The sequence below is a fragment of the Gymnoscopelus microlampas genome, assembly GCF_963454915.1.
Source record: "Gymnoscopelus microlampas genome assembly, chromosome: 6".
NCBI classification, from domain to species: Eukaryota; Metazoa; Chordata; class Actinopteri; order Myctophiformes; family Myctophidae; genus Gymnoscopelus; species Gymnoscopelus microlampas.
The window spans coordinates 10418779-10434125 of NC_139943.1; the positions used below are offsets into that span (position 1 = coordinate 10418779).

General features: G+C 41.3%; 1 protein-coding gene across 1 annotated transcript; it reads left to right on the top strand.

Moving 5' to 3' along the window:
* The first annotated feature begins 3130 nt into the window (after positions 1-3130).
* LOC311047580 (GTPase IMAP family member 8-like) lies at positions 3131-11557 on the top strand. Its single transcript, XM_084060329.1, has 3 exons — positions 3131-3151; positions 4825-6516; positions 7497-11557. The coding sequence occupies exons 1-3, from the start codon at positions 3133-3135 to the stop codon at positions 8810-8812; spliced, it is 3027 nt and encodes a 1008-aa protein (XP_083916455.1). The 5' UTR covers positions 3131-3132; the 3' UTR covers positions 8813-11557.
* The last annotated feature ends 3790 nt before the right edge of the window (positions 11558-15347 follow it).

Below are 15347 nucleotides of genomic sequence, written 5' to 3' on the forward strand. Positions count from 1 at the left end.
CATCATGTTATGATAGTGACTCAAGCGGAGACACAAAGAGATGCATAAAGTTGTCAACAGTTGATCGTGTGTGTGACAGTCCATTGTGGCCTGCAGCTTAAAGGAGATTAAATCTAGTTATTTACTGTATGATCTCTTCTTACTTGTTACTTTTAGTTGGAGGTTTCTCAAGGTTTCTCAAAAAAGAATCTCTCACACATAATGAGACATTGTCAGCTCTATTGTAGGATAAAATATGGCTTACTTACTACTAGCCTATTGGTTAGCGTCCTGCATGGGCCCAAAACTTGTTTAATCCAAATTAAATCATCCTTTAAGAAGCATTTGCTGAGGTATTCTGGCCTACTGGAATGCAGAAACAACTGTATAGTTGTTAGGCATATTTATTTGTATCATTTTATTATGTATATTGATGTAATTGTACGTGAAAAAAGATGCATCAGCTAATGGATCCTTTCCAAATAAACAAATGTCTGTGACGTATTCTCAACAATAGAAACTCTCTGTCTGTCTGTCTCTCTGCTGACTGTAAGACACATCATCAAAGTACGGTACAGATGTGCCACTTCAAAACTTCACATGTCCTGCCATCGCCAAGACAGTACATTTTCAGGGGATTCACAGGGCAATAAGAGGGACAAAGAAGGGTATTTAAAATGCTGAATTATTTTGATGATCACTGCTTTTATGATGCTAATTAATTTGAGCAACTGGTCAAATCACCTTTCGCCTCATAATGAGTCTGACACCTTCTTCAACACACATTCTTTTGTTCTCATGTATATGGATGTCTGTTGAAGGGAAAAACGGGGGTGTGTAGTGACAACTTCTTTTCAGGGGCAAAACAGTGCATTTTAAGGGCAGAAAAGGGAGGAAAAAAATGCATTTTCAGGGGACTTTCAGGGAAAGAACAGTAACGTGTGAAGTTTTGAAGTGGCACATCTGTAGCTGTTACACTGCATTCCATTCAATCCTGCCTTTCATAAACCACTCATCAATTCATTATGTATCTGTTGTCATGCTGAAGGTTATGAACCCTTTGTTTCATAAGCATATCTCATGCATGGGATCACAGTAATGTGACAACATCTCATCAACATAGAATTCCTGTTAAAGCTTCCTTGCCAAACTAAAAACTAGTTTAGTTGGTAGATCTTGATCTCCTGTCCTTAAGTAACACTGTCATGTGTACAGTGCATCATTGCTGTTGGACAGAAACATCCATATTTCAACTTTTCATGTTTTGTTTCATAAATTAATGCTCTTCATCATACAAGAGTGTCACACAAAAATAGTGAAAATAGCAGATCTACAAGCTCACATTTCTTTCCCACTATTTTTAACCCATTTAGACCTGGGGCCGATTTTAAAAACGCCTTCGAAATCCTGACCTAAGTTTTCTGAAACACTTCAAATATGTATTGAAAAACATTTATGTTGCTATATAGTGTACATAGCAACAGGAACCGCAAAAGAGTTTCCCGTCCTGAAAGGTATTGTTACAAATAGGGGTTCCCGCCCAAAATGGGTTAAAATGTTTTTAATATAATAGTAAAATAGTTACGATTTTGGATCTCGGGTGGCGCAGTGGTAAAGTGCCTGCCCACCACCGTGGAGGTTGTGGGTTCAAATCCACCACGGTACTTCTGGCTTTGTCAATCGTCTATACGAACACAAGTGGCCCGTGTTCCCGGGAGGGGAGGTTGATATTTGTCACTACAAGTATACTCCTACGGGCTGGGAGCGGAGCCTGTCAGCCCACCTTGGAGCTGTTCTAGTCTGTCAGAATATATCTAACTCTGCTGTCTGCCATGGCTCCATTCATCAGGCACCAGTATATATGCTCATTTAGGTCGAATAGAATAGAGTAAAGGTCCTTACACACCGGGGCGATTTTTTCGTGCGAATAATGCGTTTTTAAAAAAAAACGTATAAAGTCAATGGCTCCGTACATGGAGCGAAAAAGCGAAGCGAAAAAGCGTCTTTTAATTATTCGGAACAAGTCCGAATTTTGCGTATATTCGCTATATTCGCCGGTGTGTAACAACCTTATCAATGGATAGAATTCCCCCAAGAAGGGACACAGCCGGTCTGGTCTATGAGTTAGTGACAAATAAAACCTCTTTGAATCATCTTTGAACATTAATGAATAATATATTTTTGTATTATTATTATTATTATTTAGAATTGCCTTGAATTACCTACATGTATACATTTGTTTTTACTTTTAAGGAATATAGTATTGAGCTCTCATGAACACATTAAGAATGCAAAACTAACAGTGTTTAGGCTATGTGGTGTTAAGAAATATGATGTGTTATTTTCCCCAACAAACCAACAGTTGAATTCATCGTTTCTGTGAGTCCAGCTAAGTGACATCATGGCTGGCTCAGAATACATCAAGCAACTTGATCTACCACAACATGAACAAGAATCCATGTTGGAGAAACCTGGTGAGTGCAGTCAAACATGACCTCATCTAAGTTAACTTTCAGTGAATACCAATGTTGTGCTTCGACCTATTTGGTGGAAACAAAGCGTCACATTTGAAAGAATAATGTACTCAAGGCATTACAGTATAATGGATGTCCAGGCCAGTCCACAGCCATGCAACTCCTTGCAACCATTATCCTCAGGAGTTGCAAGGAGTTTCATTGGTGTGGACTGGCCGTAAAACTCATTTTGTTGCAATGAGTTGCGACTAGTTGCATTGGTGCAGTCTGGCATTAAATGTTAACTCATTCACTGACAAGGACTGACACACACACACACACACACACACACACACACACACACACACACACACACACACACACACACACACACACACACACACACACACACACACACACATACACATACACATACACACACATACACGATCAATCAGTTAATTTATTTAAATATATTTTCAGCACCATGGCAAAACTACAACACCTAGTCAAAAACTGCAAACTCAAACACAGAAGGCCTCAAAATACTGAAATTGAAAGGGTTTAAAATATTCAGAATGCATTGAAATGAGACACATTACATGGGTTGAGATTTTGAATATTCATTGAACTGTATTTTTCTTATTTCTATATTGTCACAGAGGGTCAGGCTATAGAACCTCTGAAACGGGCCACAAGCATGGACTTGCCTCCTAGAAGTGAGTAAAACTGAACTGAATCAGAACTGTTTTGGTGTTTTATTTGTAAAGCTTTCTTGGTATGTTTGCAACACCTACAGGAATATCTGAGGTTACCACTCAGCCTATAGTTTTAATAATTTAATCTGATACAGCTGAGACCTTGATCTCACAAAATATAGTGAGTTTGTAAAGCTGCTTAAACTACAGGATGTAATAATCATTAACATAACATCTTATGATGCCACAAATTGTAACAGTTTGTCAAGATGTCTTTCATAAAATCCTGGGGTTCTAAATGACCTAAGAACAAAACAATGGCAGGGGGCTGAGATTGCACGATTCCTTCAAATTAGTTTGTAAAACCCAGAAGACTGTGTTATACGGAACATTCGAACAATCAATACACAAGCTTTTTAATTACATGATAGCTTGTGATTGAAATGTCCATGTCCCTAATCCCTGTCCTTCTGTTCAATGCTAGTCATAGCGGTATTGGAACATCTGCTGCCAGTGGAAGTTGCAGCTGTTTGCTGCAACTCTCTGTGTGCATGTTCATTACCGAACTACTGTATGCTCCCAGCCCTAATATTATTGTCTCCGCCAGGCCGATGGCGTGTTGTTTTCGTCACTGTCCGTCTGTCCATGTGTCCTTGCTTGCATCGGTCCGTCAATCCGTCTGTCTGTGAGCCAGAGCCGGTCCACCCTATACGCACACTACGCAGGTTGAGTAGGGCCCCGCCTACCCGCCGATCAAAGAGGCCCCCTCTCCGCCCCCTCCCTTCAGCAGAAAATAACGTGCATTACTGCGTTCACATCAGCGCAGGCTGTGCAGCACACTAAAACCGAAATAAAGTAACAAAAAAAGTAACTTTATCCGCGGGGAACCCGAAAAAAAGCGCGCGCGCACACGAGGGACACATGCACGTGTGCTGCGCGCGCGCGCATGTGTCCCGTATCCTGCGTAGGGCCCCTGTGGAGTCTAAACCGCCACTGCTGTGAGCAGCTAACCATTGGACCGATCGGTGAGAAACTTTGAACGCACACTCTCAGTAGGCCATGAAAGAACCTACAGATTTTGTTCAAACATCACACAAATTGGAACATCTCTATAGTCATGTGATCAAAGTGGATCTGTCCGATTTTTCATATTCCATCCTGATTAGCTAAGATTGTCTTTCAAAGTTGGCAGGAACAGCCCATTTTGAACAAAATGCCTCAAATCATGAATGCAGCGACCGATTGCTGTGAACCTTCGCGCGCACATTCCCACTAGGCCGAGGAAGAAATGGTGCACACATTTTTTCAAATAGGCTTCATGGTGGCACTATAACAGGCATATTCATGTTTTGGCCTATAACTCTTGAATCGTAGGTCATACAATAACACATATTCCTTTGATCATTACGCAACTACCCAAATACGCCACACCAATTTCTGCCTGTGACTGGATTCCAGACTTTGCAGGCCCACAATAAGGTACTGTACCTGGCCTGGCGGAGACCTCTGCTCCAAGGAGCATATTTTTCTAATTGTTATGTCAAAACTCCAAACATTATTATTGCAAACTTCCAACCATCGTAATAAAAGCCGCAGCTTGTCCTTGAGATATACTGTATATTTAAGCTTAATATTAAGAACAATTAGTTAGTTTAAACCTGTAATAATGCTTTAATGTAGTGTTTTTATTTCAGTGTCTGAGCTGAGGGTTGTTCTGTTGGGGAATAACCAGTCAGAGAGGAATGCAGTTGGAAACCTCCTACTGGGAGAGACTGTGTTCAATGAACATGAAGCTCTTCATGACTGTAGGGTAGAACGTGCTCAAGTGGATCACATACCGATGGTGGTCATCAACACTCCAGACCTGCTAGATCCCAACATCTCACAAACAGACCTGTTAGAGAAGATCAAGGCAGAGGAGATCCATGTGTTTCTACTGGTGCTTCAACCAGAAGACTTCTCTGAAGAACAAAGACTCAAGTTGCATAAAGTTCTTGAAGACTTGAGCGATCGCTCATTTTATCACTCACTTGTGTTAGTGTCAACACCCAGAGAGCCACATGAAGGTGACATGTCAAACTACATGCAGCTTCCTCAACTATCTCAAATGATCAGCAAATGTAAGTACAGACATTTACAGCAGAAGAACCCTGATCTCAGAGAACTGTTGACACGATTGGTTCAAGTTGCTAAGGAGAACGATGGACAGGATATCTCTGAAGATACCATTGGTGATGGCGGCCAGACACCAAGTGAAGCTGGGAGCTTGGATTCTGGACTCAGTATAGTGCTTCTTGGGAAAAGTGAGAACAAAAAAACAACACTTGGTAACTTCATCACAGGCAGATCTGCAAACAAACTAATAAAGCACAAGCACTGTTTTAACGGGAAGTGGAAGGGGAAGTCTGTCAGAGTAGTGAAAACCAAAGGCCTCTTCAGTCAACCCGTTGAAGCAGCGAGACAGAACATGGAGAAGGGCCTATCTCATTGTTCTCCTGGACCAAATATGATCCTGCTGTTATTGAAGCCTTCTGAATTCAAGGAAGAAGACAGACACAGACTAAAGTTCATCATGCATTTGCTTCATCAAGATGCCTTTAAACACTCAATGGTTGTCACGACACACCAGGGACATGAAGCAAACAAATATGTAGAAGAGACCATTGAAGACTGTGGAGGAAGACTTTACAGGATGACTGAAGATAACCGCCCATCCCTAATGGAGAAGATTGAGAAGATTGTGGATGATAACAAAGGAAAAAGCCTCACCATGGCACCAAAGTCCAACCGTCCTCTGAACCTGGTGCTGTGTGGCAGAAGAGGAGATGAGAAGACTTCTGCAGCCAACTTCATTCTGGGTCAAACCAAGTCCAAGTACACCCCATGGTCTGGTCTTTCTACAGAGTGTCTGCAGAGACAGGAGGTGGTGTGTGGGCGCTGGGTGACCCTGGTGGACCTGCCTGCCTTGTGTGGAACATATATGGAGGAATGTATGAATGCATGGAGATGTGTCTCTCCGGAGGGCGTCCATGCCTTCCTGATGGCCGTTCCTCTGGGTCCTCTCACCCATGAAGACAAGAGAGAGTTACAGAGCATCCAGAATGTATTCAGCTCTGAGGTCAATGACTTCACCATGGTTCTGCTCACTGTAGAGTCTGATTCAACCACTCCAGCAGACAAAGAAACAAACATCCAGGAGCTGTGTCAGAGCTTAGGAATCCAATCCATTGTCTTCAACAGCAAGGACAGCAAGAAAGTTCCCGTGTTGCTGGATGCTGTAGAAAAGATGAGATCACCATTCACAAGAGAAATGTTGTTCAAGGCCCAGATAAAACTCAACACTAAGCTACAGGCTGACCTTGGGAAGTTGAAAAACCCCAGCATTGGTGAGCATTTCATTTGTTCTTTTTTTTTTGCATACACATCTCTTGTGCATATTCAATATTAGTTGAAAAAACAAAAACAAAAAATGTAAGATGTTTTACAAACCACTTGAAAGGACCACTTTACCCATTTTAGCCTATCTTCATATAATTGGTCCTCACTAATATTCATTATTATATGGCACCATTACTGTCTATTCAGTCTGTCTCAGAGGAGGGCTGTGGACAGTTCAGAAACCTGTCTACCAGTGACACCCTCGGTGGGTGGGCAGGTTTGGTATTTTTTTCTCTCATTTTTTTTAAATGAATGCAAGAACAATGGCTTCATTAAAGGAGTAGTTCACCCCAAAAATGACTTATTTTCTATCAACTGCACATCCCATGAAGCCTTGAATTCATGGATTTATTTTTGTTTTTGTCGTATTCCTAAGCCAATAATTTGATGACCGACGGAAAGATGCTATATTGTATTCGGTAGGAGACACAAAGTAGACTCTTTGTGTCTCCTACCGGAAATACACCCGTCATCAAATTATTGGTTCAGGAATGCGTCAAAAACAAAAAAAAATCATGAATTCAAGGCTTCATGGGGTATGCAGTTGATAGAAAATAAGTCATTTTTTGGGTGAACTACACCTTTAAGCATGCTAACTTTCCAGGAAGAGAACGCTATTAGCTTCAAATCCACATTGATGATGTAACTGGTAGGCAGCGCAGGTTTCTGAACTGTCCACAGCCGACCAATGAGACACAGAGTGACTAGGCAGAAATTATGCCATCTTGTAAAGGACATTAGTAAGGACTAATTATATGAAGATAAGGGTGAAAAGTCTGAAGTGGTCCTTTAAAATAAACCTCTCATTATAGCCACTTGATATGGACTGTTTTGGATATCAGTGATACCGTCCTGGCAAAATAAAGGACAAATACACATTAACTATGTAAAGATTGTACAACTAATGCAATATCTCTTGATATTTCAGGTGATGACCATCAGAGCAGTGATTGCCTCAGGGTGGTGCTGATAGGGAAGACAGGCACTGGAAAAAGTGCCTCAGGAAACACTATTCTGGGTCAGAAGATATTTGAATCTACGTCCACTCAAAAGTCTGTCACCAAGCGTTGCCAAAAAGCACATGGTGAGGTAGATGGCCGTCCTGTTGTTGTAGTAGACACACCTGGTTTGTTTGATACAGGTCTGACCCAGGAAGAGGTGAATGAGGAGTTGTCTAAATGCATCAGTCAGCTGGCCCCAGGGCCTCATGTGTTCCTGTTGGCGGTACAAATTGGCCGACTCACATCAGAGGATAAAGAGTCGTTGAAGCAGATCCAGGTTGCATTCGGACCCAATTCCAAGAATTTCACCATCATTCTGTTCACAGGAGGAGACAATTTAGAGCATGAGGAACGGTCCATTGAGGACTACATCAGTAAGGGTTGTGATGATTCATTTAAGAAGCTGATTGATGACTGTGGAAGAAGGTACCACGTCTTCAACAACCATGAGAAAAGCAAGTTAGACAACCGTAAACAAGTCAGTGATCTACTTGGGAAGGTTCAGGAGATGGTGAAGAAGAATGGTGAAATCTGCTACACCACTGAGATGTTCAAGGAGGCTGAAGAAGCCGTTCAAAAACAAATGGCGAATATTATAAAAAAGAAGGACGCTGAGATGAAGAGAAAGATGGAGGACCTGGAAACACAGTATAAAGCAGAAATTGAAGCAATGCAATTTGAAAGTGAACAGGACAGCAAAATAAGAGAGAAACTGCTTAAAAAAATGGAGGATCACATTGAGGAAGTGAAGGATAGACAGAAAGATCAGGGAAAAAGAGAAGACGAGGACAGAAGAAGGAAGGAAGACGATGAAAAGGAACAAAAGAAGTTGAAAGAGCAACTTGAGAAAACTGAACAATCAGAAGAAAGGGATAGAATGAGAGAACACCTTGATGCTTGGGAGAACGAAAGAAAAGAATGGCGGGAAAAAAGACACCATGAAGATGAAGAGGGGAAAATAGAAGAGAAGAAAATAAAAAAGCTTCAGGAAGACTTTGAAAAGAAAAAACTAGAACATGTCAAGAAAATAAGAGAAGCTGATCAACTGAGACAAGATGAAGAAGAAAAGCAAAAACTGGAAATTCAGAAAGAACGTGAACAACTGAAGGTGTTGGAGCAGAAATACAAAGAAGAGGCCAGAAAACTAGCGGAAGACGAATTCAATGAATTCAAAGAAAATTACAAGAAGCATTTCCTAAAATACAGGTTTCAGGATATGTGCGACGTGTGCGTCACTAGCTGAGATCATTATGTAGAGTAAACCTTTTTTTGGTGACTTAATGTTCACCATGTCCTTGTGAAATGATGTTAAGTTTTCTTCTTCAAACAAACAAAACAAAGAAACAAAGCAGCATATAGACCAATTATTTGTTTACCAACATTGAGACTGGATGCACAGGTGATTGTTTCACGCAATCAACTCTCAACCTGTTGTTTCAGGGGAACGCTGGTTTCAGCACACCCCAAGAGACCTGATAGAATGGGTTTCATTGCCGCATACTGGTTGCACGCATTCTGGTTCTTATCAGTGTGACGTCGTCTGTTAAGGGGTCTATACTATCGTGACTACTAATTGAAGCCGAGGCCGAATTGGGCCAAATCGCATGGATGAGCCCTGACAGCACATGGTTGGTGCTACAGACTCCAAATTTCGCACACAGATAGCTCAGACCTTTGCCTACGATCTTAGCTAGGCCTCGACCCGACCCGATATGCGGTTTTCCGGAACCAACACGAAAGGTTCGGAATCTCCATATGCGGAGTCCTGACTACTAATTGAAGCCAATGGACGCCGAATCCAAATTGGCCCGAATCGCATGGATGAGCCCTGAAAGCACATGGTTGGTGCTACAGACTCCAAATTTCGCACACAGATAGCTCAGACCTTTGCCTACGATCTTAGCTAGGCCTCGACCCGACCCGATACACAGTTTTTCGGATCCGGCACGAAAGGTTTGGAATCTCCGTATGCGGAGATGACTGACATCGGGCTGTTCCGGAGCAAGCGCTGACTCATTGTGACATCACTTCATAAAAGGCATCACATACACTAGATGAGTCAACAAAAAATCTCTGAGTGTGGCATAAACTATAGTCTTTCTTCCTCTCACTCCGAGGTGACAGATGAAAGTATATAAGCCGGCTTCTAAGCTAAGTCCAGCACTCTTGACAGACCTCTGCATATAGTCTATAAGCAGCTCTCAAAAAAATGAGTACTCCAGAAAAGCTACCAAAGCTAAACCCTGGTGAAGGAGAAATAATTCGTAACAACTTGGTACTTCTAAATTATCAGTGCAAGTTCATGGAAAGCCGGAAGGAATTGCAGGAGCAGGCCTTCAAGACATCGACTCAAGTCCTTCTTTATATACAAAAACTGGAGCAGGAAAAAAGAAAAATGAACCAAAGAATTACAAAACTCGATTGGGATGCGAAATGGAAAGCTAATAAGGCTGTTGCTGGGGATCAGATGGGACAGTCAACATCTGCTGGCCAGACAGGAGGAGCAGACGGAGGAGGAGACAGTGTTCCTGGGGAGCAGATGGAACAGTCAACATCTGGTGGGAAGACAGGAGGAGCAGACAGAGGAGGAGACAGTTTTTTTGATGAGATCGGTGATGAAGAATTAATTAACTGTGCTGCTTTTACTGAAGAAAACAAGGATCAGTCAAGATCTGAGTTGGATGAGGTGCAGACGGGGGAGACAAACATAAGACAAGCTAAATCAACAGCACAAGACCAACAAAAAACAAGTTCTCCAAAAAAACTCAAGCTGAACTCTCCCGCTACAAAAAAGAAAAGAGCAACAAAGCGTGGGACTGGGATGATGACTTGAATGATGCAGATTTATGCAGGCTGCATATTCTGCTTAAAGAAGAAACAAACAAAAAGCGACAGAGATATATGCCATATATGGGCATAAAAGGACACATACAAACAGATACATAGATCCCCATATATGGGCATGAAAGGGAAACAGACAGACAGATCCAGAGATCTCCATAATAAAGTCAAAACGGGTCCAATGACAACAGGTATAATGGGGTTTGCATTAAAGGGGGAACCGGCACTGTGTCTGCAACACAGTCGAAAGCACAGACAGATACAGAGATCTCCATTATGGGCATAAAGGGACACAGACAACCAGATACAGAGATCTCCATATATGGGCATAAAACTATGACAACAGGTATAATGGGGTTTGCATCAAAGGGGGAACCGGCACTGTGTCTGAAACACAGACAGATACAGAGATCTCCATTATGGGCATAAAGGGACACAGACAACCAGATACAGAGATCTCCATATATGGGCATAAAACTATGACAACAGGTATAATGGGGTTTGCATCAAAGGGGGAACCGGCACTGTGTCTGAAACACAATTTCGCACGCAGATAGCTCAGACCTTTGCCTACGTTCTTAGCTAGGCTTCGACCCGACCCGATATGCGGTTTTCCGGAACTAACGCAAAAGGTTTGGAATCTCCGTATGCGGAGATGACTGACATCGGGCTGTTTCGGAGCAAGCGCTGACTCATTGTGACATCACTTCATAAAAGGCTCTGACATCACATACGCTAGATGAGTCAACACAAAATCTCTCTGAGTGTCCATATATGGAAACATCGACGTGCTGACCTCAGTATGACATCAGACCGTACACAGATGATGACGGGTTCATCTATAAAATAGATGAACCCATCATCATATTATAAGAGGACACAGCAGGACGACAAGGGCATTACTGACAACATTGTTTATAGCGAACTCCTTTAGGATAATGGGCATAAATGGACACAGACAGACACAGAGATCTCCATATACGGGCATAAAAGGGACACACCCAGACACATACAGAGATGTCCATATATCACAGACACAGATAGCTCCATATATGGGCATAAATGCACACACAGATGGGCATAAATGGACACAGGCAAACAGATGGCCAAAACGGGTCCTATGACAACAGGTATAATGGGGTTTGATTTAAAGGGTGGAGCATTCATTCCCTATTTACATCGTTCCTGTGTAGGCCGGTCCCCGACTAGACCCTCGGCCACCCGAAGGGCTAGACCCTCGGCCGCCCGAAGGGCGGCCGAGCTTCTAGTCTGATTAATTACCAAAGCTTTATTTTGATTATGTATAAACTACCTGGTGTTAGTACAACATATTATATACAATTATCAGGTATTATTACAACTATATTTTGATTATGTCTGATTTTTTGGTAAAACATTGTGTTGATCACAACATGTTGCAATGTGACGTGTTGTGATCTTATTCTTTTAAAATCTGCAATCCATACCTCTAGTGTGATCTCCTTTTTGCTATGACCCTAGGGGTCAGATGTATTTCACCATCATTTATTTAACTCCAGACCATGATCACATGGTATGGAGTACATACAGTACTGTGTGGGCCCTATCTTGCACGCCGCCTTGAGGTCGGGTCACACGGCAAGCGGTTCACGCGGGCGTAACCGCTCGGATCAGCGGTGATCGCGCCGCGATAATTGTTGTTTTGTCCTCCTGCGCGGTGCGGTGAAAACAAAATCTCACCACAATCCAGCTCTTGCCGCCCGCGCGCGTGTGCGCAAACGAGCACGCGCACGAAAGTTTCACGGGACCGCGCCCACTCGCCTCACCGCCCCTCAACTTCTCCGCGCGTCCCAAATAATCGCCCGCCTCCATTGAAAATGAGTTTGGGCGTGTTGGCCGCTTGCCGTGTGAAAGGACCTTTACCCTTTATCCCTAAACTTATTTGCCATTTTCTACTATTTTGTTGTCAATCTACAAGCTCACAACGTGTCAATGTAGATCGGCTAGTTGAACTATTTTAAAATATTTTTAAAAATAGTAAAGCAGGGGTACTCAACTACAAATCTTGAGGGTCCACAAATCATTTTTTGAATACGGCAAAGGTCTGTTTTTTTAAGTCGGTCAATAGAGCCAAGTTTATCAAATTGGATCCCCTCCCAACCAACCATCTTAATAAAACTGATCCCCTCCCAACCAACCAACTTAATAAAACTGGGGTGCAGAGCAGTGGTGCAAATCTGGGTTGAGGCTAGAGGGGATCCCCCTAGTGTGAAGCCTGCGCCAAAATGTTGAGTTTTTTTTTTTTTTTGCCTCCAATCTAGCTAATTTGACACAGTGTTATGTTAATTCTTCATTATTAATAACTTACGATGCATAAGTGGGTTCAGATTCTATAAATAAGTATTTTTTAACTATTTTAACATTTATTTTAATTATTCTAAATGACTTGGGGGGGTCCAATCTGAAGCTAGGGGGAGACAAATCTCCCCCGTACCCCCCGAAATTTCTGCGTCTGGTGCAGAGTATGAAAACATTCATGAAAATAAACATGAAAATAACAGAACAACAATTCAAATACTTTTTCACACCCCCTTCAAGAATCCCCAAAAAATATGTCCCTTTTTTTTGCCAAGGGTCCACAGGGAGGTGTCCGCCTGTTGAGTAGCCTACCCCTGTAGTAAAGAATGGCTTATACGTTTAGGGATAAGGGATAAAGCGGCTCCCAAGATAGAGCCCTCTGTCTCTTGCCCTCTGCATGTCTTTTCTCCATTTGTGCTGGTTGAGTAGTGATGAGTGACTGATTAACTACCATGGTGGTTGAGTAGTGATGAGTGACTGATTAACTACCATGGTGGTTGAGTAGTGATGAGTGACTAATTAACTACCATGGTGGTTGAGTAGTGATGAGTGGTTGAGTGGTTAAATAATAATAATACTAGATGGACTCAGATGGTGATCGTCTCCAGTGACCAGGCTGTTGACCATGAAGCTGGTTGTCACCAGTCCTCACACATCTCTCCTCCTGACTTTGACATCTTTATTGATTATTAACATAACATAACCTATGTCCTTTATTATATATGTATTATTGATTATTAATATAGTCCATGTCCTTTCTTATCTATGTATTATTGATTATTAACATAGTCCATGTCCTTTCTTATCTATGTATTATTGATTATTAACATAGTCCATGTCCTTTCTTATCTATGTATTATTGATTATTAACATAGCCTGTGTCCTTTCTTATCTATGTATTATTGATTATTAACATAGCCTGTGTCCTTTCTTATCTATGTATTATTGATTATTGTCTTATCAATGTGTCAGATACAGTAGTGATGTCTACAAACACCATCAGTCTCTTTATGATGTTGATATAATTTCCATGGATAAAGTTATGATAATGAACTACTTACTGTCTTGGTAGTGTAGGGGTGGGTGAGCTTTTATTTGTTACCAGTTTGTTCTGTTTTTATCAGCTTATTCTAGGTAATTAAGATGCTTGTATTTTCTGTTTTCTTCATGTTTGGTAAGAATAGGATTTTAGTTTGTGTATTTAGTAGTTAATGGTCATGGTCCCACCCTGAGGTAATAATGTTCTCCTGCTTTGTTACACATATAAAATAAATGCTTCTGGGTTTTAAACTGGTGTGAACTGGATTAGTTTTTAAACTGGTGTGGACTGGCTGTGAGCTTGTAGATCTGCTATCCGGTGTGGACTGGCTTTGTTTGGTACTGGCAAGGAAGGAGTCTATTCTTTATGTCAGTGGTTCTCAAAGTGGGGTCCGGGGACCCCCAGAGGCTATTTGACAATGGCAGATCTACATGCTCTGCTATTTAAAAAAAAACAAAAATCATTTTTTTAATACCTTTGAATCACTTTAACGCACATTTTGAAAGGGGGGGGGGGGGGGGGGGTGTCCCTCGCACAAAACATTTTCAGATGGGGGTCCACGGCCAAAATGTTGCAGATATACATATGGATAACGTTTACAGCAGTGGTTCTCAAAGTGGGGCAGACCCCCAGGGGTCTGCAGATTGGAAACAGCTGATCTACAAGCTCAGCTATTTTCAAAATGATCTTGATAAAAGTGTGGGGAAAAAAATGTAATAGTTTTTTAAAAACGTATTGAACATCACACATCCTGTATGGGGGTCCCCCCTGGTACAATGCATTTTCAGATGGAGGTCCGCTTCAAAATACATGTTAAATTGGGGGGAGTTTGAGAAGCACTGATTTACAGCAGAAGTAGGACTCATGCACACAGCACCTCAAAGTGTCATATGAATAATATACATATAGGTTATTGTTTTTATTTACCTTCTATTGTTATTCTAAATGATCTCTGTGTTATTGTGGTTTTTGCTACAATGTTGAAGAACCAAATCATTTTAATATTAATTGTGTATCTTATTAGGATATATAAAACCATAATGATGTCTTTATTGTTACATAATTGTCGGGCAGAAACCTCTTATCTCCATATTTTAACGTTGTGTTTTTTCATAAATTAACTCCCTATTTGATCATACTATAGAGTCACACAAAAGCATCAAAAGTAGCAGATCTACAAGCTTGTTTTGAGCTTGTAGATCTGCTACTTTTGATGATTTTGAAAACAATTAAAAAAAAGAAAAAAAAAACTCCTGTTAAATTAATCATTTCCCTGTCCTTACTACTTAGGTCATCTGGTGTGAATTATTGGGTTTAAGAATAATAGGTTATTTATAAATCTATATTATCATATTTTAAATGTTTTGCCTCTCAGTCAGTGAATGCAGTTAGAACAGAACTACAGTGTTACAGTGACATCTACTGGCAACAAGACCACATTGCATCAGCCTGGTGTCTGCATTTCAATGTGATTTCTAGCAGTGAGACATTTGACCTCTGACCTCTGCAATGATACCTGCTAAATGTCAATCCACACAGAATACTAAACGACAAGAGTTCA